The 26,809-nt window shown below is 50.6% G+C and overlaps 1 protein-coding gene across 2 annotated transcripts; it reads left to right on the top strand.

Moving 5' to 3' along the window:
• Window positions 1–6,688: 6,688 nt before the first annotated feature.
• MOGS (mannosyl-oligosaccharide glucosidase) lies at window positions 6,689–26,031 on the top strand. Of its 2 annotated transcripts, none has more exons than XM_073650153.1 (5): window positions 6,689–6,837; window positions 7,081–7,400; window positions 14,034–14,251; window positions 14,363–14,547; window positions 23,969–26,031. In XM_073650153.1, exons 1-5 carry the CDS (start codon window positions 6,791–6,793, stop codon window positions 25,701–25,703), a joined length of 2,505 nt encoding a protein of 834 aa, XP_073506254.1. In that variant the 5' UTR covers window positions 6,689–6,790; the 3' UTR covers window positions 25,704–26,031. The 2 variants fall into 2 exon arrangements, with proteins under 2 accessions (XP_073506254.1, XP_073506261.1); XM_073650160.1 differs by having other exon boundaries at window positions 6,768–6,964.
• The last annotated feature ends 778 nt before the right edge of the window (window positions 26,032–26,809 follow it).

Consider the following 26,809-nt stretch of genomic DNA (forward strand, 5'->3'; position numbering starts at 1 on the left):
GTACATTATATCTATGGTAGCACACGGTGGATTTCTCCAGACCTGGGGAAGGGCTTGCTTGTCAATTACTCTGCCGCTTGTGGCAGGGAGGACATTAAACTGAATATTGATGGGTTGAATCACCACTAGTTTCATACACGTATTACAAGAATAAACTAATTTAAACAGGTCAGAAAGTCTAGAAACCTCCAACAAGTTCTGCGAGTTGCATTTTCTGAACCGGTCATGGTTATATGGGATCTAGTGACAGATACGTTTTAAGGGAGGTGTTCAGCTTTTATCCATTGAACGTCCTACTTTGTGCAATGCGAATAAAGTGGGAATTCCTAATAATAATTCCTAATGGCCTGCAGAAAATAATGAAAAGGTGCAGAAACTGAGGGACCTGTCCTTTATATGTTCCATTCCTCAAGTCTGGAGGAAGCACCAAAGCGCTTGGACCCTTTAGATTCCTCTGTACGACCAAACACCTAAGGAGGCAGATCAGAAATGAACAAGGTTATCTGCACATCACTTCACATAACTTGCCTTGTGTCAACTGGATCATTGGAACCAAGATGTCTCCAGATACCGCTTTCATTAGTAGGTTCTCTAGCTGCCTGCATTGTGATAACAGCTGATAACAATAGACCTTTGTTCTTAGGTTGGGTCTGTGAAATTCCAAATCACCAGATGTGCAAACATGGTCCTCCCAGAAGAAACCTACACCCAAGCCTAGAATAGTAGGGCAAGTCTTATCCGAGACAGTGAGGTTCACAACACGTGTGCAGCATGAGAGAAGTCCTACTCCTTTCTCGATAGGAGGGGGGAGGATGAGGATTGTAGATCATTAACTGAGCAGACTTCAAGCATGGGGGATCGAGGGAGCAGCAGTGTGCAAAGGTGCGGCATTGTGGAGAACTTTGTAGACAAGTGGGACGGTCATGAAGACAATTATAGAGGAACATGACACCTGTGTGACTGACAACAGAGAGCACCAACGTCCGTATGAGCCCTGGACAGAAAGCAGCGGCTCCGGTATGAGCGATAGACAAAGCATCACCATTGTTATGAGCGTTGGAGGGTCGTAATTATTAGCATTCGATAGAGTATGTCATTGGTATGAGCACTGGGGAGCGGCAGCATCGGTACGAGTGCTGGGTGGAGTGGTGATGGTACGAGTGCTGGGTGGAGTGGTGATGGTACGAGTGCTGGGTGGAGTGGTGATGGTACGAGTGCTGGGTGGAGTGGTACGAGTGCTGGGTGGAGTGGTACGAGTGCTGGGTGGAGTGGTACGAGTGCTGGGTGGAGTGGTATGAGTGCTGGGTGGAGTGGTGATGGTATGAGCACTGGGGAGCGGCAGCATCGGTACGAGTGCTGGGTGGAGTGGTGATGGTACGAGTGCTGGGTGGAGTGGTGATGGTACGAGTGCTGGGTGGAGTGGTGATGGTACGAGTGCTGGGTGGAGTGGTGATGGTATGAGTGCTGGGTGGAGTGGTATGAGTGCTGGGTGGAGTGGTATGAGTGCTGGGTGGAGTGGAGTGGTGATGGTATGAGTGCTGGGTGGAGTGGTATGAGTGCTGGGTGGAGTGGTGATGGTATGAGTGCTGGGTGGTGATGGTACGAGTGCTGGGTGGAGTGGTGATGGTATGAGTGCTGGGTGGAGTGGTATGAGTGCTGGGTGGAGTGGTGATGGTATGAGTGCTGGGTGGAGTGGTATGAGTGCTGGGTGGAGTGGTGATGGTATGAGTGCTGGGTGGAGTGGTATGAGTGCTGGGTGGAGTGGTGATGGTATGAGTGCTGGGTGGTGATGGTACGAGTGCTGGGTGGAGTGGTGATGGTATGAGTGCTGGGTGGAGTGGTGATGGTATGAGTGCTGGGTGGTGATGGTATGAGTGCTGGGTGGAGTGGTGATGGTATGAGTGCTGGGTGGAGTGGTATGAGTGCCGGGTGGAGTGGTATGAGTGCTGGGTGGAGTGGTGATGGTATGAGTGCTGGGTGGTGATGGTACGAGTGCTGGGTGGAGTGGTGATGGTATGAGTGCTGGGTGGAGTGGTATGAGTGCTGGGTGGAGTGGTATGAGTGCTGGGTGGAGTGGAGTGGTGATGGTATGAGTGCTGGGTGGAGTGGTGATGGTATGAGTGCTGGGTGGTGATGGTATGAGTGCTGGGTGGAGTGGTGATGGTATGAGTGCTGGGTGGAGTGGTGATGGTATGAGTGCTGGGTGAAGTGGTATGAGTGCTGGGTGGAGTGGTGATGGTACGAGTGCTGGGTGGAGTGGTGATGGTACGAGTGCTGGGTGGAGTGGTAATGGTATGCGTGCTGGGTGGAGTGGTAATGGTATGCGTGCTGGGTGGAGTGGTGATGGTATGCGTGCTGGGTGGAGTGGTGATGGTATGAGTGCTGGATAGTGGTGATGGTATGCGTGCTGGGTGGAGTGGTGATGGTATGAGTGCTGGATAGTGGTGATGGTATGCGTGCTGGGTGGAGTGGTGATGGTATGAGTGCTGGGTGGAGTGGTGATGGTACAAGCACTGGGCAGAGAGGTGGTGTCGGTATGAGCACTGAACAGAGGGTTGTAGTTATTAGCATTCGATAGAGCATGTCATTGGTATGAGCGCTAGAGAACAACGGTGATGGTACAAGCACAAGTATGTTGTCAGTATGAGCACTGAGCAGAGAGGTGGCGTCAGTATGAACGCAGGACAGAGGGGAGTCGGTATGAGCGCTGAACAGAACGGCGTCATCAATATGAGAGCTGGACAGAGTGGGAGCATAGGAATGGGACTTACAGCATCAGCAGTATGAGCGCTGAATAGAGAGCGTTGGTATGAGCACAAGCATTTGTATGAGTGCTGGAGAGAGAACTGTAGCATTCGCATGAGCGCTTGGAATAGAGAGAGCGTCATCGGTATAAGTGCTCATAACAGCTGATAACGTAAGACCTTTGTTCGTTAAGTTGGTTCAGTCAAATTCCAAACCACCAGATGTGAAAGTGCAGTCTCCCAAGAAGAAACGCTTTCACACAAGTCTAAAATAGTAGGGCAAGTGAGGGTAACAGCGTGGCAATACTTTATTGAACCACAAAGCGGACAATAAACACATAGAACAGTCCCAGCAGGTCCCCAAGATGGTGGAACATTACACAGTCTCACCCTTCCTTCTCTGCCCGCCTGGGATAGAACAGCTGCGACTCTGGGACTTCCAGGCTAACTACCTCAACCAGTGGCCCCCCGCTTCTGGCGGGCCCCATGGAGAGAAGGTAGTCCATCGAGGTACAAGGCCAGGAGACACGAGGGTCCCACCCTGGCCTCTCCGAGAGTTTCCATGGGGCCAGATTACCGACTGATCCCAATCTGGCTTCTCCGAATGTCTCCATGGGTTCCAGGCGACTGGTGGGTCCCACCTGGCAACCCCAAACATATCCTTGGGGCCAGGTGACTTCATCATCCAAACCTGATCTCCCTAAATGTATCCATGGGCTCTCTGATGGTCAATGGAGCAGATCCATATCTTTCCAATCAGGGCCATATACCCTTAGGCGGAAATCATGTAGAATCCAAATCTGTGTCTCTTTGGTTAAAGCCATGCTTTCAAGCTGATGGTCTCTTTCCAATCTCTATTTCAAATCTCTTTGCAGCAGGATAGAAAAACTCTTTTTTATATTTACATACGTGGCTATGGTCATCAGTCACAGGTTATGGGTGATATTATTCAACAGCGCTCAGGTCTCATTGTTTGTGCATTTAATCAATCTACATACTTGCTATAGCAGGGGTTCTTGTAAATAAACTAGCTAGCTTAGTATAATATGTAACTAGCATATTAACAAACATCATTGTTCACAGACCTAAGAGGAGACAGCAATCAGAGTTATACAAATACTGGTCTGTCCTTCTTGACCAGCCACAGAAATACATATACATTCACAAGTCAACAGAAACACAATAGTGCATTTCTCTTGGCTTAACAAATCTAATCATCTGGCTGATTAAGATTATAAACTGTATTGTCACACAGTTCACAAAACATGTGCAGCATAAGAGAAGTCCTATTCCTTTCTTGATATGAAGGTGAGGATGAGAGTTGTAGGTGATTAACTGAGCGGAGAGAAGAGCAGTCATGTAAAAGGTGCGGCATTGTGGAGAACTGTCAGGGATTCGTGCACATACGATTCTGATTACTCACTATGTAGCTATCGGCAAGCGAGCAGTGAGCGTACGGCGTATACACCTCCGAATTCCAACGCATGGAATATATGTATATGCTTCCGTACGATCGCTGCCAGCTTCACGATAGCCCAATTACGATTATTCACTGCCACCACCGATCAGTTTGAAAATATAATACAGGCCTGGTCCGACGCCTGCGTTCTGGTAGCATATATGGCTTCGGGGGAGGAACGATTACAGAGCAAAAGAAACAGGACTATTACATTTTATATTTAATCCAAAAGGGAGGCAGTGTTTATGAAAAATATACAAGGATTTTACAAAGGGGGACAAGACAATACAGCATATACAGTTACACAAAATAAAAATGGATTAACAAAAGAGAATTACTAACCGATCGCAGAGACGATTCAGTTTAGCTGGAGGGAAGCACTCCACTTATGGCTGTTATGGAACGGGACCCCTGCTTACACAAAAATGTGTATCTCCTGGCATGAGTATAGATCCAGGCTCAGATGGATCTTTTATGCCAAAGTGGGGCCCTGCCCACCCTCTCCCCTGGATGACCTCACATGGGCTCATGTCCACCCTTCATGGTTTTATTAAAATCTCTAATTTTTGCAATAACGTCTCACTGGTTGATTGCAGAAGTTCGCAAGTGACACCATAATTTTTTTTATTACGAATTTACATTTCTTTAGAGACTAGACATAACTGCCATTGGTTATCTCTGCCCTCTGGTGTTACAGCTCATCCGTAGGGCTCTCAGATAAGGAAAAGCATTTGTATTGTTCCTTAGCTAGCACCTCTGGTAAAAATGTGGGTCCCATCATGATCAGAATTATAGAACTTCCGATATTCCATATTTCGTGTTGGTGCCTACGAGTCTGGTGAGCAAAAGGAGTTTGCAAATGAGGATGACCCTGTTATTGCACAGAGTGTGATAGAATTTCTTTGAAGCTTAAACGAGCTGTTTCCTTTCTTTTAATCTCTGGCCCCTATGTTGAGGTGTCTATTTCTCACAGGTCTCTGCTACTAGGAGTTACATTCGTATGCTAATTAGCCTGGACAATTGAGTTTGCCACCTCTTTTGTCCCCTGCCATTTGCATAAAGGCAGCTGTCTAGATTGCTAGCTCTTCTCCTGTGACAAATACTATAGGGGAGGGGGGATTCTGAATATTTTCTATGACATTCTGTGCCCTTTTTCTCCACACATACCTGTGATCATTGTGGCCACAGAGTTTTATTTTACCTCATCGGTCGCAGGACTTGTTTCCACAATGCACCAGGCATGATTAAATGTTCTTTTGCACTTCTGACACTGAATTTTATGGTGAGGATGCAGGAGAGGTTTTCTTCTGATGACTCTTCCATGAAGGCCATATTTGTGCAGGTCTCTCTGAACAGCAGAACAATGTACCACAACTCCAGAGTCTGCTCTGAAGGTCTTTTGCAGTCAAGCCGGGTTTCTGATTAGTGTTGAGCGAATTTGTTTGGCATTTCAAATTCGTGTTCAGGGTTCCGGCTTGTTAGCGCCCAAAAAATCGGCTCCGCCCACGAACATATTATCTGTGTGACAGCGTGGCAAATCAGGGATGCTCGTAGGTGGAGCTGATTTTTGGGCACGAACAAGCCGGAACCATGAACACGAATTTGAAATGCCAAACAAATTCGCTCAACACTAGTTCTGATTTGCCTCTCTAGCAATCCTACGAGCAGCTCTCACTGAAATGTTGCTTGGTCTTCCAGACCTTATCTTGACCTCCACTGTTCCTGGTATCTGCCATTTCTTAATTACATTTTGAACTGAGAAAAGGGCAACTTGTAAACGCTTTGCTATCTTCTTATAGCTTCTCCTGCTTTGTGGCCTCCACCATTCTCAGAGCTCGGCGGCTGCTTAGAAGACCCCATGGCTGCTAGTTTTGGCAGAAGGTTAGAGGAGGTTTCTATAAAGCTGGTTATTGTGCATCACCGGCCTTATCTAACGATGATAGTGAACAAGCCAGAACCCTAACAGGCTAATTAACCTCTGACACCTTGGTCAAAGTTACCTGAGCACAGATCTCCACGGGTGCACAGACTTCTGCATCGGCCCATTTTACTTTTTGTAATTTCTAAAATGTAAAAGAGGAAAATCTTCATAATTTCAGCCTGAACTTGCTGAACTGTTCACTATAGCAGGAATCTGACCAGGGGTGCACAAACTTTTACATGTCACTGTAGAGACAGATGTAAAGCACCGAGCAACAGGGACCACCAGAGACAGAGTGGCCTGAAGGGAGACCCCGGACCCGCCGCCATCTTGGACTGAGCACGGCGTCCTCCATTGTCCCAATCCATGTGCTGTGTCCCCCTGGAGCCCCTCACCCTCCGCCGCCCCGGACCTCGTGCTCAACCTCGGACACGTGTCACATGATGTCACAGCCCCCAGGCTCCTCCTCGGCCGCTGAACTATTGGTCATTTCTCCATTTGGCCATAAGGAAAAGGCGAACACTTGTGCGCATGTGCAAGAGCAGCAGACGGAGTCACGCACGGTGGAGAGCGCGCAGCACGTAGAGCGTCTTCACGGCCGACTTCCGGGAGTACAAAGATGGCGTCCAGCACCTGCTCGCTTCCGGTCATTTCTCCACGTGTCACATGTCACTTCCGACTTCCGCTCAGCCAATCAGGAAGCGCGGCAGCCGGTAAGTTACCGCTGAGCGCTCGTTACCTGGCAACAGCCCCGGTCACTGGGATCGCTCACCATTGTGTCTGGTCCGATCTCTAGACGAGAGGATCGGCCGATGGGGAACGACCGAGCGCAGCTCTCAGGTTGGTGTAGATGTCTCCTGGCGGTGTGCGGTAGATCACGTGACTATCAGGAGTATGGTCTGCTGGTGGTTGTAGTCCTCCACGGGGGGGATTCTCACGGTTCTGCTTTCCCCCAGGTCCAGGATGAGCCGGGATCGGAGGCGTCATGGCGGCAGTGAGGGTCGCCCCCCGCCCCCCAGACGAGTGCCGAGACCCCCGGAGCAGAGCCGTGTCCTGCCGCTGGCCGTCCTGTCCGCACTGCTCGCCATCGGGGCGTTCGGGTACAGCCGGTACCGGAGGTGGAGCCTGGAGGAGAAGGTGGCGACCCTGCACCCCGCCCCGCGCATCCTGAGCCCCGACACCGACCGCTCCACCGACACCGCGCTCTACTGGGGAACGTACCGGCCGCAGGTCTATCTGGGGATGAAGACGCGGAGCCGGCGGGGGGTGGTCACAGGTGATAAAGTGCAGTGTACTGCCCCCCCCCCCCGTATACAATACAGACCCCCGTCTATAATATACTGTATACCGCCACCCTCTATATAAAATATACCGCCTACCCCTCTATATAAAATATACCGCCTACCCCTCTATATAATATATACTGCCTACCCCTCTATATAAAATATACCACCCACCCTCTATATAAAATATACCGCCTACCCCTCTATATAATATATACCGCCTACCCCTCTATATAAAATATACCACCCACCCTCTATATAATATATACCGCCTACCCCTCTATATAAAATATACCGCCTACCCCTCTATATAATATATACCGCCTACCCCTCTCTATAAAATATACCACCCACCCTCTATATAATATATACCGCCTACCCCTCTATATAATATATACCGCCTACCCCTCTATATAATATATACCGCCTACCCCTCTATATAAAATATACCGCCTACCCCTCTATATAAAATATACCGCCTACCCCTCTATATAAAATATACCGCCTACCCCTCTATATAAAATATACCGCCTACCCCTCTATATAATATATACTGCCTACCCCTCTATATAATATATACTGCCTACCCCTCTATATAAAATATACTGCCTACCCCTCTATATAAAATATACTGCCTACCCCTCTATATAAAATATACCGCCCACCCTCTATATAAAATATACCGCCTACCCCTCTATATAAAATATACCGCCTACCCCTCTATATAAAATATACCGCCCACCCTCTATATAAAATATACCGCCCACCCTCTATATAAAATATACCGCCCACCCTCTATATAAAATATACCGCCCACGCTCTATATAATATACCGCCCACCCCTCTTTATAATATATACCGCCCACCCCTCTATTTAATATACCACCACAGCCCCATATATAATATACCGCCCAACTCTATATATAATATACCGCCCAACTCTATATGTAATATACTGCCCAGCCCGTATATAATATGTCGCCCCCTGCCACTTACATAATTTACCGCCCACCTCTATATAGAATTTACCGCCCACCCCATATATAATATACCGCCCACCCTCTATATAATATGCCGCCACCCTCTATATAATATACCGCCACCCTCTATATAATATGCTGCCCCCTGCCACGTACATAATATACCACCCACCTCTACATATAATATACAGCCCCCCCTAACGTCCCTGTATTGGCTCTTCACCAATCGCCACATGCCTCGGCCTGTCTTTCCCTTTCATTTGGCTAAGGCTAGGGAAGGGAGGAGGTGAGCACTAGTCAATCCCCACTGAACACTAAAGACAACAAGGGAGAACAAACAGGGGTAAATTGCTTGGCTTTAGACGACGCCAGACAAATGCGCACACGTCCTCAAGCTCCAGAAAGGAAGAAGTACTGCTCTTGCTAAAGCCTTCACAAGCAGTAATGAATATCGCTGGTACCTCCCTCTGACACACCAGGTATTTATACACCCAGGCAGGGTGTTAATTAGCCAGAGGAAGGTAGCCGCTGGGTCCTGGAGACAGCCTCTAAGAACATGTCTGTAATGCCAAGCGTAGAGATCTCCTGCAACCAACTGCAGGGTGAATGTCACCTCTGACACACCCGTGACAGTAACCCCCCTCTGAGTGGCCTCCGAACACTCAGGACCGGGTTTCTCAGGATAAGAGGTGTGGATTGAATGAAACAACCTGGGAGCGTTCACCTCTGATGCTGAAACCCACATCCTCTCCTCTGGACCATAACCCTTCCAGTGCACCAAGTATTGTAGGGAACGACGTTGGCGATGAGAATCTACAATCCTCGAATTCTGAAACTCCAGATTACCATCAACCATTACTGGGGGCTGCAGTAGTGGAGAGGACTCAAGAGGTTCCACATATTTCTTGAGCAGAGACCTGTGGCACACATTGTGGATCTTAAGGGCCTGAGGAAGCTCAAGACGAAACGCTGCTGGGTTAATGACGGCGGTTATTTTATAGGGACCAATAAACCTAGGTCCCAGCTTCCAGGAAGGAACCTTCAACTTGATATTCCTGGTAGACAACCACACAAAGTCATTCACATTCAGGTCCGGATCTGGCAAGCGTTTTCTGTCAGCCATACGTTTATACCTGTCTCCCATGATCTTTAAATTACACAGAACACCCTGCCATACCGAGGAGAGCGGCGAAGCAAAACATTCCTCCTCAGGAACTCGTGAAGCTTCTCCCCCACTAAAGGTACCAAACTGCGGATGATAACTGTATGCGCCGAAGAACGATGACCTGACAGTGGATTCCTGACAATGATTATTAATGGCAAATTCTGCCAGCGGTAAGTAGGATGCCCAATCCTCCTGATTTTCAGAGATGAAACACCTGAGGTAGGTCTCCAAATTCTGATTGACATGCTCGGTCTGTCCATTCTACTGAGGGTGGAAGGCAGAGGAAAAGGACAGCTGCACCCCCAGTCGAGAACAGAATGCCTTCCAGAACTTGGAAACAAACTGGGTCCCCCGATGTGACACCACATCGGAGGGAACCCCGTGAAGCTTCACGATCTCATTTATGAAGACCTGAGCAAGTGTCTTGGCATTTGGAAGTGCCAATAATGCAACGAAGTGAACCATTTTACTGAACCTATCTACTACTACCAAAACCACCGTTTTGCCTGCAGAAACCGGTAGGTCAGTAATAAAATCCATGAACAAGTGTGTCCATGCCCTACTAGGGATAGGTAGCGGAAGAAGAGGACCAGACGGACGGGTGTGCGATACTTTAGAACGTGCGCAAATACTACAAGCAGCTACGTGTTCAATCACATCCCGATGCAACACCGGGCACTAAAAATGAAATAGAGGAGGTCCGTGGTTATCTTACCACCCGGATGCCCAGCAAGCACAGAGTTATGATGTTCCTTGATTACTTTATGACGCAGATCAGATGGTACAAATAACTTTCCTGAAGGGCAGGAGGCAGGGGCGTCTCCCTGAGCCTCCAACACCTCACCCTCCAGTTCAGGAAAAAGAGCCGAAATAACTACCCATTTCTATAATATCGGAGCAGGGTTCTCATGGTCACCACCACCAGGGAAGCTTCGGGACAAAGCATCAGCCTTGATATTTTTGACCCCTGGATGAAAAGTGACAACAAAATTGAACCTAGTAAAAAACAGGGACCATCTGGCTTGCCTAGGGTTGAGACGTTTAGCTGACTGGAGATATGACAGGTTCTTATGGTCAGTAATAACAGTAATAGGATGGACAGCCCCCTCCAACCAATGTCGCCATTCCTCGAACACCAATTTGATCTCCAAAAGCTCCCTATTACCCACGTGATAATTTCTCTCAGCCGAAGACAATTTTCTAGAAAAGAAGGCGCATGGACGCCATTTACCAGGGGACGAACTCTGAGACAACACAGCCCCAACCCCGACATCCGAAGAATCGACCTCCACAATAAAGGGCTGGGAAACATCAGGTTGACTGAGAATAGGTGCAGGGGCAAAATGATTCTTTAAGGAAGAAAAAGCCTGGAGGGAAGCATCCGACCATTTGAAAAAATCAGACCCCTTCTTAGTCATGTCAGTGAGGGCTTTCACTATAACAAGAGTAATTTTGGATGAATTTCCGGTAAAAATTAGTAAAGCCCAGAAAATGTTGTAGAGCCTTCAGGTTCTCGTGACGTTCCCAATCAAGGACTGCACGGATCTTCTCCGGATCCATCAGAAAACCCGATGACAACAGGTACCCCAAAAACTGCACCTCCTGGACGGCGAAAACATACTTTTCTAGTTTGGCATATAGTTTGTTATCCCTTAATATCAGAAGCATCTGCTTAACAAGCCCCCTATGAGTCTCAAAGTCAGGTGAATAAACCAAAATATCGTCCAGACAGACCACCACAAACCTCCCCACCAAATAATGGAAAATATAATGTATGAAATGCTGGAATACCGCAGGAGCATTGGTCAAACCAAAAGGCAAAACCAGACTCTCGAAATGACCTTCTGGGGTATTGAACGCCGTCTTCCATTCATCCCCTTCTCTGATTCTCACCAGATTGTAGGCTCCTCTAAAATCCAACTTGGAGAACACCTTAGCTCCCACAACCGGGCTGAACAGATCAGGAATCAGAAGAAGAGGGTATGGATCCCGGATGGTAATTTGATTTAATTCCCGTTAATCTAAACGGGGACGTAGACCGCCATCTTTTTCTTCACGAAGAAGAACCCTGCCGCCACGGGCGAAGATGAGGGTCTGATATGTCCCTTCTCCAGACTTTCCGCAATGAAATCCTTCATGGCTTGTCTCTCAGGGCCAGAAAGATTATACAATCTGGACTTCGGTAGCTTAGCTCGGGGGGTCAGGTTAATAGGACAGTCATATGCACGATGAGGAGGCAAATCCTGACACCCCCTCTCAGAAAAAACGTCCTGAAAAGCAGACATAAAAGTAGGTAATATTTCAGTAGAGACTGTAGCAATGGAAATATCTAGACAGTTCTCATGGCAGTAATCTCCCCATTCAGTAATCTCCCCGGTTTGCCAATCCACCAACGGATTATGTTTAACAAGCCAAGGTATACCCAAGACAATCGGTGTGGGAAGATTGTCCAGAACATAGCAAGGGATGATTTCACAATGAACTGACCCCACCCTCAGTTTTACATTATGTACAAGCTGAGTAAATGCTTTCTGTACAAGTGGCGCCGAGTCAATGGCAAAGATGGAAATAGGTTCAGCTAAAGCACAGCAAGCAAGACCATGAGTTTTCACAAACTCAGCATCAACCACGCTGACTCCGGCTCCACTGTCACCAAACACAGAAATGTTCTCGGTTTTGCTCTCTAGCACCACCTCTGCTGTCAGGACAAAGCGGGAACTGCTTGTTTATCCAACTCCAGACTACCAAGAGTTAATCGAGACTCCTTTTGTTTAGGAATTGCAGGACAGGTCCCAACAAAATGTCCCTTTTTCCCACAAAAAAAACATACACCTTTTTTCCTGCGAATCTCCGGTGAGATGTATGATGTAGAGAGACCCCCCTAACTGCATGGGTTCCTCCACCTCCCCCAGTACTGGTTCACCCCCAGACTGCTCCCCTGGCTGAGGTACACAACACCGACAAGAAGGCCCCAGAGAAGGTGGTCCCACCTGTCTATCCAGATGGCATTTATCAAGACATATGGCCAATGACCTGGCACCCTCCAAGGACTGAGGGGTTTCATATACAGCCAAGGCATCTTTCAACCTTTCAGTAAGACCCTCACAAAATTGACTTCTAAGGGCTGAGTCCTTCCATTTAGAATCCGTCGCCATCTACGGAATTCCGAACTGTACGTTTCCACTGACCGATTCCCCTGCTGAAGGCGGCGTAGCCTAGACTCAGCCAAGGCGACTCGGTCAGGGTCATCATAGATAAGGGCCAGAGCCCTGAAAAACCCCTCCACAGACTGGAGACAGAGTCCTGCGGTAACGAAAACGCCCACGACTGAGGATCTCCCTGCAGCAGTGAGATCACAATACCAACCCGTTGCTCCATATTACCGGAGGAGTAAGGACGGAGTTTAAAATACAATTTGCAGGCCTCCTTGAATACAAAAAGCTTGTCCCTATCTCCTGAAAACCTGCAGAGACCCCCACATTGGCGACCTGTAGCTGCTGCTGCTGAACCTCACAACGGAGGTCATTCACCTCCAGAGACTGACGTCGGAACTGCTCTGCAACAGTACCCATACCAAGGGGAAAAAAAAGTCCACGCCCAAAACACACAGAGGGGAGAAGAAAAAAAACAGTGTCAGTTTTATTTTCTTTTTCTCCTTTTCAAAATGTGCTCGGCTGGCGATAATGTCACGCAAGGTGTGGGAAAGACTTTGTGCAACACAAAGGGAAGAGGGGAAAGGGGGGAGTGGAGACCTCCTAGACTGGTGTAGTGTCACTTTGTCTCAACTACCGTCCCTATACTGGCTCTTCCCTGGCGTATGGCTAGGGAAGGAAGGATATGAGCACCAGTCGATCTCCACTAAACTCTATAGACAACAAGGGTACACAAACGGGGAAATTGCTTAGCTTTAGATGACTCCAGACAAATGTGCATACGGCCTCAAGCTCCAGAGAAGACAAAGTACTGCTCTTCTTAAAGCCTTCACAAGTAGTAATGAATAACGCCGGCACCTCCCTCTAGAACACACCAGGTATTTATACAACCAGGCAGGGTGTTAATTAGCCAGAGGGAGGTAGCTGGGTCTTAGAGACAGCCTGGCTCTAAGAAGAAGTCTGTAAAGCCAAACGTAGAGATCTCCTGCAACCAACTGCAGGGCGACTGTCACTTCTGACACACCCATGACAATACCCCCTGTATATAATATACCTCCCACCCCATATATAATATACCACCCACCTCCATATATAATATTCCACCACCCTCTATATAATATACCGACCCCGCCCCGTATATAATGTACTGCCCCCATTGTGTGTATAATATACCGCTCCTCCTTGTGTGTGTGCGTAATATACCATTCCCCCGTCTGTATAATATACTGCCTCCCTCTGTACAGTGTACTGCCCCCCTCCCGTATAATAGTACTCCACCCCTCCTCCATTTCAGCCTCCCCTGTATAATGTCTCTTGTGCTTGTTGTAGGCCTCATGTGGCTCTCGCAGTCGGGGGCCCCATCTCTCCGCCACACATGTGAGCAGGGCGATGGTCTGACACGGTACGGGTGGCTGATGCACGATGGACTCAACTTTGGCATCCAGGAGATTAAAGACTCGGGGTTCACCCTGCGGACGGAGGTTGTGAAGAGACCTGGAGGGCAACATGGCGGAGACTGGAGCTGGAGGATAGTGGGGACCCCCGATGTGAGAAAACCATTACCCTGGTGACAATGGGGGTGACGGATCCTGTGCGGGGGAGCCGGGGACTGCACTCTTCAGGTGACACTAGTCGCTGACCTCCTCCTTCCCCACCAGGATGTGTCGTCCCCCGTACGGCTGGTATCCATCCTGTTCTATGTGGCCACAGACGGTCAGGGCTCGCTGACACCGCACATGGACGGTCGAGATCGTTTGAACATGGTGACGGGAACATCGGAGGAACTGGGGAGTTTCCACATCCACCTTCCCAAACCAGAAGGCGGCGCCGGTGGACTGATCAGGTGAATGGTTCTGTATGTGTGTGCGGTCCTACGCCGCCCCGGATGCCCCGCTCCCCTCCTCTCAGCTATAGGGTCCTGGATGATATATAGTCCTGTATGTGTTTGTGCTGTCCTACACCGCCCCAGATGCCCCGCTTTCCTCCTTTCATCTATATGGCCCTGTATGTGTGTGCGGTCCTACACCGCCCCGGATGCCCCGCTCCCCTCCTCTCATCTATAGGGTCCTGTATGATATATGGCCCTGCATGTGTGTGCGGTCCTACACCGCTGTGGATGCCCCGCTCTCCTCCTGTCATCTATAGGGTCCTGTATGATATATAGCCCTGTATGTATGTGTGTCATCCTACACCGCCCCGGATGCCCCGCTCCCCTCCTCTCATCTATAGGGTCCTGTATGATATATGGCCCTGTATGTATGTGTGTCATCCTACACTGCCCCGGATGCCCGCTCTCCTCCTCTCATCTATAGGGTCCTGTATGATATATGGCCCTGCATGTGTGTGCAGTCCTGCACCGCTGCGGATGCCCCGCTCTCCTCTCATCTATAGGGTCCTGTATGATATATAGCCCTGCATGTGTGTGCGGTCCTACACCGCTGCGGATGCCCCGCTCCCCTCCTCTCATCTATAGGGTCCTGTATGATATATAGCCCTGCATGTGTGTGCGGTCCTACACCGCCCCAGATGCCCCACTTTCGTCTGTAGGGTCCTGTATGATATATAGCCCTGCATGTGTGTGCAGTCCTGCACCGCTGCGGATGCCCCGCTCCCCTCCTCTCATCTATAGGGTCCTGTATGATATATGGCCCTGTATGTGTGTGCGGTCCTATACCGCCCCGAATGCCCCACTTTCGTCTGTAGGGTCCTGTATGATATATAGCCCTGCATGTGTGTGCGGTCCTACACTGCCCCGGATGCCCCGCTCCCCTCCTCTCATCTATAGGGTACTGTATGATATATAGCCCTGCATGTGTGTGCGGTCCTGCACCGCCCCGGATGCCCCGCTCTGCTCCTCTCATCTATAGGGTCCTGTATGATATATGGCCCTGCATGTGTGTGCGGTCCTGCACCGCCCCGGATGCCCTGCTCTGCTCCTCTCATCTATAGGGTCCTGTATGATATATGGCCCTGCATGTGTGTGCGGTCCTGCACCGCCCCGGATGCCCCGCTCCCCTCCTCTCATCTATAGGGTCCTGTATGATATATAGCCCTGCATGTGTGTGCGGTCCCGCACCGCCCCGGATGCCCTGCTCCCCTCCTCTCATAGGGTCCTGTATGATATATGGCCCTGCATGTGTGTGTGCGGTCCTGCACCGCCCCGGATGCCCCGCTCTCCTCCTCTCATAGGGTCCTGTATGATATATGGCCCTGCATGTGTGTGTGCGGTCCTGCACCGCCCCGGATGCCCCGCTCCCCTCCTCTCATCTATAGGGTCCTGTATGATATATGGCCCTGTATGTGTGTGCGGTCCTGCACCGCCCCGGATGCCCCGCTCCCCTCCTCTCATCTATAGGGTACTGTATGATATATGGCCCTGCATGTGTGTGCAGTCCTGCACCGCCCCGGATGCCCCGCTCCCCTCCTCTCATCTATAGGGTACTGTATGATATATGGCCCTGCATGTGTGTGCAGTCCTGCACCGCCCCGGATGCCCCGCTCCCCTCCTCTCATCTATAGGGTACTGTATGATATATGGCCCTGCATGTGTGCGCGGTCCTGCACCGCCCCGGATGCCCCGCTCCCCTCCTCTCATCTATAGGGTCCTGTATGATATATGGCCCTGCATGTGTGTGCGGTCCTGCACCGCCCCGGATGCCCCGCTCCCCTCCTCTCATCTATAGGGTCCTGTATGATATATAGCCCTGCATGTGTGTGCGGTCCTGCACCGCCCCGGATGCCCCGCTCTCCTCCTCTCATCTATAGGATCCTGTATGATATATAGCCCTGCATGTGTGTGCGGTCCTGCACCGCCCCGGATGGCCCGCTCTCCTCCTCTCATCTATAGGGTCCTGTATGATATATGGCCCTGCATGTGTGTGCAGTCCTGCACCGCCCCGGATGCCCCGCTCTCCTCCTCTCATCTATAGGGTCCTGTATGATATATAGCCCTGCATGTGTGTGCGGTCCTGCACCGCCCCGGATGCCTCGCTCTCCTCCTCTCATCTATAGGGTCCTGTATGATATATGGCCCTGCATGTGTGTGCAGTCCTGCACGGCCCCGGATGGCCCGCTCTCCTCCTCTCATCTATAGGGTCCTGTATGATATATGGCCCTGCATGTGTGTGCGGTCCTGCACCGCTCCGGATGCCCCACTCTCCTCCTCTCATCTATAGGGTCCTGTATGATATATGGCCCTGCATGTGTGTGTGCGGTCCTGCACCGCCCCGGATGCCCCGCTCCCCTCCTCTCATCTATAGGGTCCTGTATGATATATGGCCTTGCATGTGTATGCGGTCCTGCACCGCTGCGGATGCACCGCTCCCCTCCTCTCATCTATAGGGTCCTGTATGATGTATAGCCCTGCATGTGTGTGCGGTCCTACACCGCCCCGGATGCCCCGCTCCCCTCCTCTCATCTATGGGGTCCTGTATGATGTATAGCCCTGCATGTGTGTGCGGTCCTACACCGCCCCGGATGCCTCGCTCCCCTCCTCTCATCTATGGGGTCCTGTATGATATATAGCCCTGCATGTGTGTGCGGTCCTGCACCGCTGCGGATGCCCCGCTCCCCTCCTCTCATCTATAGGGTCCTGTATGATATATGGTCCTGTATGTGTGTGTGTGCGGTCCTGCACCGCCCCGGATGCCCCGCTCCCCTCATCTATGGGGTCCTGTATGATATATGGCCCTGCATGTGTGCGCGGTCCTACACCGCCCCGGATGCCCCACTCTCCTCTCATCTATGGGGTCCTGTATGATATATAGCCCTGCATGTGTGTGCGGTCCTACACTGCCCCGGATGCCCCGCTCTGCTCCTCTCATCTATAGGGTCCTGTATAATATATAGCCCTGCATGTGTGTGCGGTCCTACACCGCCCCGGATGCCCCGCTCTGCTCCTCTCATCTATAGGGTCCTGTATGATACATGGCCCTGTATGTGTGTGCGGTCCTACACCGCCCCGGATGCCCCGCTCTCCTCCTCTCATCTATAGGGTCCTATATGATATATGGCCCTGCATGTGTGTGTGCGGTCCTGCACCGCCCCGGATGCCCCGCTCTCCTCTCATCTATAGGGTCCTGTATGATATATGGCCCTGCATGTGTGTGTGCGGTCCTACACCTCCCCGGATGCCCCGCTCCCCTCCTCTCATCTATAGGGTCCTGGATGATATATAGCCTTGTATGTGTGTGCGGTCCTACACTTCCCCGGATGCCCCGCTCTCCTCCTCTCATCTATAGGGTCCTGTATGATATATGGCCCTGTATGTGTGTGTGTGCTGCACTGCCCCGGATGCCCCGCTCTCCTCCTCTCATCTATGGGGTCCTGGATGATATATAGCCCTGTGTGTGCGGTCCTACACTGCCCCGGATGCCCCGCTCTCCTCCTCTCATCTATGGGGTCCTGTATGATATATAGCCCTGCATGTGTGTGCAGTCCTACACCGCTGCGGATGCCCCGCTCCCCTCCTCTCATCTATAGGGTCCTGTATGATATATGGCCCTGTATGTGTTTGTGCTGTCCTACACCGCCCCGGATGCCCCGCTCCCCTCCTCTCATCTATAGGGTCCTGTATGATATATAGCCCTGCATGTGTGTGCAGTCCTGCACTGCTGCGGATGCCCCACTCCCCTCCTCTCATCTATAGGGTCCTGTATGATATATGGCCCTGTATGTGTTTGTGCTGTCCTACACCGCCCCGGATGCCCCGCTCCCCTCCTCTCATCTATATGGTCCTGTATGATATATAGCCCTGAATGTGTGTGCAGTCCTGCACTGCTGCGGATGCCCCGCTCCCCTCCTCTCATCTATATGGTCCTGTATGATATATAGCCCTGAATGTGTGTGCAGTCCTGCACTGCTGCGGATGCCCCACTCCTCTCCTCTCATCTATAGGGTCCTGTATGATATATGGCCCTGTATGTGTTTGTGCTGTCCTACACCGCCCCGGATGCCCCGCTCCCCTCCTCTCATCTATATGGTCCTGTATGATATATAGCCCTGCATGTGTGTGCGGTCCTACACCGCCCCGGATGCCCCGCTCTCCTCCTCTCATCTATAGGGTCCTGTATAATATATAGCCCTGCATGTGTGTGCGGTCCTACACCGCCCCGGATGCCCCGCTCTCCTCCTCTCATCTATAGGTTCCTGTATGATGTATGGCCCTGCATGTGTGTGCGGTCCTACACCGCCCCGGATGCCCCGCTCTGCTCCTCTCATCTATAGGGTCCTGTATAATATATAGCCCTGCATGTGTGTGCGGTCCTACACCGCCCCGGATGCCCCGCTCTCCTCCTCTCATCTATAGGGTCCTGTATGATATATGGCCCTGTATGTGTGTGCGGTCCTACACCGCCCCGGATGCCCCGCTCTCCTCCTCTAATCTATAGGGTCCTGTATGATACATGGCTCTGTATGTGTGTGCGGTCCTACACCGCCCCGGATGCCCCGCTCTGCTCCTCTCATCTATAGGGTCCTGTATGATATATGGCCCTGCATGTGTGTGTGCGGTCCTGCACCGCCCCGGATGCCCCGCTCTCCTCCTCATATCTATAGGGTCCTGTATGATATATGGCCCTGCATGTGTGTGTGCGGTCCTACACCGCCCCGGATGCCCCACTCTCCTCCTCTCATCTATAGGGTCCTGTATGATATATGGCCCTGCATGTGTGTGCGGTCCTACACCGCCCCGGATGCTCCGCTCTCCTCCTCTCATCTATGGGGTCCTGGATGATATATAGCCCTGTGTGTGCGGTCCTACACTGCCCCGGATGCCCCGCTCTCCTTGTCTTATCTATAGGGTCCTGTATGATATATGGCCCTGCATGTGTGTGTGCGGTCCTACACCGCCCCAGATGCCCCGCTCTCCTCCTTTCATCTATAGGGTCCTGGATGATATATAGCCCTGTATGTGTGTGTGGTCCTACACCGCCCCGGATGCCCCGCTCTCCTCCTGTCATCTATAGGGTCCTGTATGATATATGGCCCTGTATGTGTGTGCGGTCCTGCACCGCTGCGGATGCCCCGCTCTCCTCCTCTCATAGGATCCTGTATGATATATGGCCCTGCATGTGTGTGTGCTGTCCTACACTGCCCCGGATGCCCCGCTCTGCTTCTCTCATCTATAGGTTCCTGTATGATATATGGCCCTGAATGTGTGTGTGCGGTCCTACACCGCCCCACATGCCCCGCTCTCCTCCTCTCATCTATAGGGTCCTGGATGATATATAGCCCTGTATGTGTGTGCGGTCCTACACTGCCCCGGATGCCCCGCTCTCCTCCTCTCATCTATAGGGTCCTGTATGATATATGGCCCTGTATGTGTGTGTGTGTGTGTGCTGTCCTACACCGCCCCGGATGCCCCGCTCCCCTCCTCTCATCTATAGGGTCCTGTATGATATATGGCCCTGTATGTGTTTGTGCTGTCCTACACCGCCCCGGATGCCCCTCTCCCCTCCTCTCATCTATAGGGTCCTGTATGATATATGGTCCTGTATGTGTGTGTGTGCTGTCCTGCACCGCCCCGGATGCCCCGCTCTCCTCCTCTCATCTATAGGGTCCTGTATGATATATGGACCTGTATGTGTTTGTGCTGTCCTACACCGCCCCGGATGCCCCGCGCCCCTCCTCTCATCTATAGGGTCCTGTATGATATATAGCCCTGCATGTGTGTGCGGTCCTACACCGCTGCGGATGCCCCGCTCCCCTCCTCTCATCTATAGGGTCCTGGATGATATATGGCCCTGTATACACAGTATGTGCAGTATGACACTGGCCTGAGATAACCTGCTCTACTCTGCATATAAAAAGTCTACACACCCCTATAAAATCCCTGGGGTTTTCCATGTAGAAGAATAATTTCAGGACGTTGTTGCCCATAATCTGTTCAAATCCATTAAGAATTTGGTGAAAAAATAAAATAAAATACAGAAGTGTATTAATGTGTTTGCATAAATCTGCACACCCTTACACTAATACTTTGTTGCAGTCCCCTGTGAGTTTCTGGCAGCGTTCAGTCTTTTTTGGGTCGGGGTCTATCACTCGGCACATCTAGAATTGGGGATCTTCGCCGGCTCCTCCCTGCAGCAGCTCCACATCTGTCAGATTGTGGGGGCATCTCCTGTGTACAGCGCCCTCTTCAGATCACCACAGATTGTCACTTGGGTTCAGGTCTGGGCTCGGTAATTCCAGAACTTCCATCTTCTTCTGTTGAAGTCGTTCTCTTGGTGATTTTGGAGGACACTTAGGATTGTTGACTTTGAAAGGTGAAATTCCTCCTCCTCATCAGCTTTTTAGGCCGTAAGGTTCTGATCAAAACTTGTTTGATGTTTGTTTATAATCCCCTCCCCCTTGTCTAAACCCCAGTTCCAGCTACCGAAAAGCATCCCCAGAGCACAATGCTGACCCCACCACGCCTCACTGTGGGGATGGTGATCTTGCCAGATTTCAGACCCTTGATGACGTCTTTGCAGTGTCCATGGTAGACCTAATTCCTGAGAAGTGATTTTGTCCCGTCTCCTCACTGACAACTTTCCACAATGAGATCCTTTGCTGTGTTGTCAGCTGTTTACTGACCAGAAAATGTCAGGAAAAATCCTCCTAGAGTAGCGACACTTTCTCTGGAGTTAATCAGAATCGCTGTAGATGACGGCGGCCGAGCGCGGACTACTGTGTAACATGGGGGAATGTGATCGGCTAATTCTAAACACCACCACAGCCCCAGTTATAGGAGGGTGTGCACACTTATGCAACCACATTATTGTAGTTTTTCTTATTATATATGATGGAAACATGGTATTTCATCAGGGGCGTAGACTTTTTATATATACCCTTTGTTGTTCTCTATGTATGTTTAGTATTGCTCCCGGGATGACTCACTGTCTTCTCACATCTATAGGGTCATGTATGACATTGTCTTGTATACACAGTATGTGTGGTATTACTGTCCCGGGATACCCGGCTCTCTTCTCTCCTCTATAGGGTTGTGTGTGTGCAGTATTGCTCCTGGGATGACCCCCTCTCTTCTCACATCTATAGGGCTGTGTGTGTGTGTGTGTGTGTGTGTGTGTGTGTGTGTGTGTGTGTGTGTGTGTGTGTGTGTTATTGCTTCCAGGATACCCTGCTCTCTTCTCCTCACCTGTGATATGGTCATGTACAGTGGTGTGAAAAAGTATTTGCCCCCTTCCTGATTTCTTATTCTTTTGCATGTTTGTGGTTACTTGTGTTATCTTTGTCTAATATTTACATTTGTTTTGTGATCTGAAACATTTAAGTGACAAAGTGCAGTTTATAAATAAAGGTCTTTTTCCCTTAATAATAAAGAAATCCAAACCTCCAGGGCCCTGTGTGAGAAAGTGATTGCCCCTCCTTTCCTTAATTTATCTTTTAACTGTTTTTTTTTCACATCTTTGGGAGTTCAATTTCTCCAGCCACACACAGGCCTGATTACTGCCACACCTGTTATCAATCAAATCACTTAAATAGGACCTGCCTGACACAGTGAAGTAGACCAAAAGATCCTCAAAAGCTAGACATCATCCAAAGATATTCAGGAACAAATGAGAAACAAAGTGAGATCTGTCTGGAAAATGTTATAAAGCCATTTCTAAAGCTTCGGGACTCCAGCGGACCACAGTGAGAGACGTTATCCACAAATGGCGAAAACATGGAACAGTGGTGAACCTTCCCAGGAGTGTCCGACCGACCAAAATTACCCCAAGAGCGCAGAGACGACTCATCCAAGAGGTCACAAAACACCCCACAACATCCAAAGAACTGCAGGCCGCACTTGCCTCAGTTAAAGGGGTTGTCCATTACTAGGACAAACCCTTCTTAAACTAAATGTTCGGCCCCAATAAAATAAAAAAAAACTATACTCGCCTCCGGTGCTGGCGCCATTCCAGCGGCGTCAGCACTCGCAGACCCAGTGCTGTGATGTGGTGAAACTATATGTGGTGCCCGGCCCCCAATCAGTGCTGGCGTCACTTTCCCCGCATCCTGTCGAAGTAAACATGAAAAGAAAATCGGAGATCAGCTGCGGCCCGGAAATTCCACGTCCTGTTCAGTTTGTACGAAGGCGGGAACCGTGACACCAGTGCTGATTGGGCGCGATGAGAATCACGTCATTCCACCGCATCACAACACTGTGACCACGATTGCTGACAGCGCTGGAGCAGCGCCAGCATCGGAGGTAAGTATAGATTTTTATTTTATTGTTGCCAAATAGTTAGTTCAAGAAGTGGTTGTCCTAGTAGTGGACAACCCCTTTATGGTCAGTGTTCATGACTCCACCAGAAGAAAGAGACTAGGCAAAAATGGCACGCATGGCAGTTAAAAGACAAAAACCACTGCTGAGCAAAAAGAATAAAAAGATTTGTCTGTTTTGCCAGAAAACATCTTGATGATTACCAAGACTTTTGGGAGACTACTCGGTGGACTGATGAGACAAAAGTTGAACTTTCTGGAAGGTGTATGTCCCATTACATCTGGCGTAGATGTAACACAGCATTTCAGAAAAGGAACATCATACCAACAGTAAAATATGGTGGTAGTGTGATGGTCTGGGGCTGTTTTGCAGCTTCAGGACCTGGAAGACTTGCTGTGGTAAATGGAACCATGAACTCTGCTGTCTACCAAAAAATCCTGAAGGAGAATGTCCGGACATCTGTTCATGACCTCAAGCTGAAGTGCACTTGGGTTATGCAACAGGACAATGATCCAAAACACACCAGCAAGTCCAACTCTGAAGGCTTAAGAAAAACAAAATGAAGACTTTGGAGTAGCCTAGTCACAGTCCTGACCTTTATCCGATTGAGATGCTGTGGCCGGACCTTAAGAAGGCGGTTCATGCTCGGAATCCCTCCAATGTGGCAGAATTACAACAATTCTGCAAAGATAAGTGGCCAAAATTCCTCCAGGGCATTGTAAAGACTCATTGCCAGTTATCGCAAACGCTTGATTGCAATTGTTGCTGCTAAGGGCCCAACCAGTTATTAGGTTTAGGGTGCAATCTCCTTCTCACACAGGGCCCTGTAGGTTTGGATTTCTTTTTTTCCTTAATAATAAAAAGCTTCATTTAAAAACATGATCTTTGAATAATGTGTAAATTTGTTTTGTGATCTGAAACATTTAAGTGTGACAAACAAATCAGGACGGAGGCAAAGCCTTTTTCACAGCACTATATATGTGCAGCATCACAGGTGTGATCCCCTGCTCCTCTCTTCTCCCTCTTGCTCCCGGGATGACCCGCTCTCCTTTCTTCACAGTTATAACCACCTGGTGACGGTTTGCCCTGGACTCCACCACCTCACGGACGTTGTGCGGAGTAGTATGAGAGATGGCTTCACTCACCCTGGTGCCGATCCCAGCAATAAGCGGCGTTACTTCGGCCTCGATACCTATCACCCACCACCTCATCCCGGCTCGGATCACTCCCACGTCATCATTCACCAGGTCACTTTGTATCTTCCCGCTAAGGTGGAGATCCTGTTCGAGTCGGACAGCTTCACCCAGCGGCCAGGATCTCTTTCTGGCACACCTTTCTCTATGGAGCTGGAGATGCACAGGAGACGTATGGAGTATCGCTTCCGGGAACTCTTCCATCTAGAGGAAAAAGGCTTCATCCCGGAGCAGGTGTCCTTTGCTCATGCTGCACTTTCCAACATGCTGGGGGGCATGGGCTACTTCTATGGAAGCTCCCTAGTGCAGTCACAGTACAATCCAGAACCTGTGTCCTACCCTCCGGCTCCTCTCTATACCGCCGTCCCATCCCGCTCCTTCTTTCCCCGAGGCTTCCTGTGGGATGAGGGCTTCCATTTACTGCTCATTGCCCGGTGGAGCCCTACGTTGGCCTGGCAGTCCCTGGCACACTGGCTGGACTTGATGAATGCAGATGGCTGGATCCCCCGCGAGCAGATCCTGGGAGCTGAGGCTCGCAGTAAAGTGCCTGCTGAGTTTGTAGTTCAGTGGGACGTGAACGCCAACCCTCCTACTCTGTTCCTGGCCTTGCGACAGCTGCTGGCGGATAGGTCGGTGTCGACTGAGGGTCTGCAGTTTCTTCGCAGGGCCTTTCCTCGCTTGCAGACATGGTACGAATGGTTCAATGGCACGCAAAGCGGCCCTCTCCCATATACATATCGCTGGCGCGGACGAGACAGGGACACGCTACGCTTCTTGAACCCAAAGACGCTGACATCCGGCTTGGACGACTACCCTCGATCATCACACCCATCAGATGATGAGCGCCATGTGGACCTGCGGTGCTGGATGACTCTGGCATCTGAAGTCATGGCCACAATCTGTAGACTACTTGGAGAAGATGGGCAGAGGTACGAGGAGTCTCACGCTGCGCTTGCAGACAACACTTTACTGGACAAGCTGCACTGGTCTGAGAGACTAGGGGCGTATGCCGATTATGGTAATCACACCGCGAACGTGGCCCTGGAATGGGAGCGCCCTAGGCCTGTTCCTGGACAAGACCCTCGTAGTGTCCCACCTCCAAAATTAATCAGAGTAGTAAGAAAATCCCCAAAATTGCAGTTTGTCAGTGCCCTGGGCTACGTCTCTCTCTTCCCTTTCATTCTACAGATTTTATCTCCAGATTCCCCCAATCTTAGTCGCATCCTGGATCATCTACGAGATGCCGACAGGTTGTGGACCCCGTATGGTATCCGATCCTTGTCCAAGAGCAGTCCTTTATTTATGCAGCGTAACACAGAGCATGACCCCCCATACTGGAGGGGCCCTATATGGATTAATATGAACTATCTCGTGGTCAGGGCCCTGCACAGGTACAGTCACATGGATGGCCCATACCGGGAGCGGGCTCTGGGCTTGTATCGAGAGCTGCGGATCAATCTCATCTCCAATCTATACCGACAATACAAAGAAAGCGGCTTCTTATGGGAACAGTATAATGACCAGACCGGCCGCGGACAAGGCTGTCATCCGTTCACGGGCTGGAGCTCGCTCGTTGTATTGGTAATGGCGGAAGAATACTGACAAAATACATCAGTGGAAGGCCTCGCTCACACGATGGAGCCTCAGGTGCTTCTGGATAGCAGGTTTCCTCCGCGAGGCGCCATGTTTCCTTACATCTGGCTCATTCTTTACAGTTGTGTACAAGGCCTTACTGGGGGAGGGGAGCAGGGGTGGCCTCTTCCATAGTGGAATAAAGCCTAACTGGAACTAGAATTGGGTGGAGTGGACGGATCTGGTTCATACTGTGGTCACAGGTACGCCCTCGCTCGGGACAGATGCATCCGCACCATGTCCTGCTGGCTCAGGCACCATCTCTGCAATGTCTTATTAAAGGCGCCGTTACCATCCAGCCCGTTGTCTCTTGTTTATTCACCTACTAAGAAAGGGCGTTCATATACGAGAGGAGACACCGGGCAAGAAATGAAATGTGAGACCGACCTTACACCAGACTGTTCTGTACAGACGGCAGGACAAAGCTGGGACTGTCTAAGTGATGGCCGCGTGGACTGAAGCGGTCACCATGCTTTATGGGAATGCGCTCTCTGAGAAGCAATGCGGTATAGTGTGTGATACGTCAGCTTAGATACAGCACAGGAAGGCACATCGGTGCTACAAGCAGGAAAGCGTCGGTGCTACAAGCAGGAAAGCTCCGGTGCTACAAGCAGGAAAGCGCCAGGCCTGTGTGCTGCTCTCATTGGTGGATTAGGGATCTATGTATCACAGTGGTTCAGTCTCCATGCGCGGCCCATCAGCCGAGGGTGGGATACCTGTATACACAGTGCAGAGACAACTATGGGGGGGAGCAGCAGCGGGGTCTCTGTGCACGGCCCATCAGCCGAGGGTGGGATACCTGTATACACAGTGCACAGACGACTATGAGGGGGGAGGACAGAGCAGCAGCGGGGTCTCTGTGCACGGCCCATCAGCCGAGGGTGGGATACCTGTATACACAGTGCACAGACGACTATGGGGGGGATGAGCAGCAGCGGGGTCTCTGTGCACGGCCCATCAGCCGAGGGTGGGATACCTGTATACACAGTGCACAGACGACTATGAGGGGGGAGGACAGAGCAGCAGCGGGGTCTCTGTGCACGGCCCATCAGCCGAGGGTGGGATACCTGTATACA

This window comes from Phyllobates terribilis, unplaced genomic scaffold (genome assembly GCF_046119375.1).
Source record: "Phyllobates terribilis strain yellow unplaced genomic scaffold, ASM4611937v1 Scaffold_1__5_contigs__length_1240528914, whole genome shotgun sequence".
Classification (NCBI taxonomy): Eukaryota; Metazoa; Chordata; class Amphibia; order Anura; family Dendrobatidae; genus Phyllobates; species Phyllobates terribilis.

Coding starts and splice junctions, on each gene's coding strand:
- MOGS (XM_073650153.1), top strand. CDS start 6,791: ATGTCACTTCCGACTTCCGCTCAGCCAATCAGGAAGCGCGGCAGCCG. Junction 7,401..14,033: donor CCGGCGGGGGGTGGTCACAG/GTGATAAAGTGC, acceptor TGCTTGTTGTAG/GCCTCATGTGGCTCTCGCAG. Junction 14,252..14,362: donor GGATAGTGGGGACCCCCGAT/GTGAGAAAACCA, acceptor CTTCCCCACCAG/GATGTGTCGTCCCCCGTACG.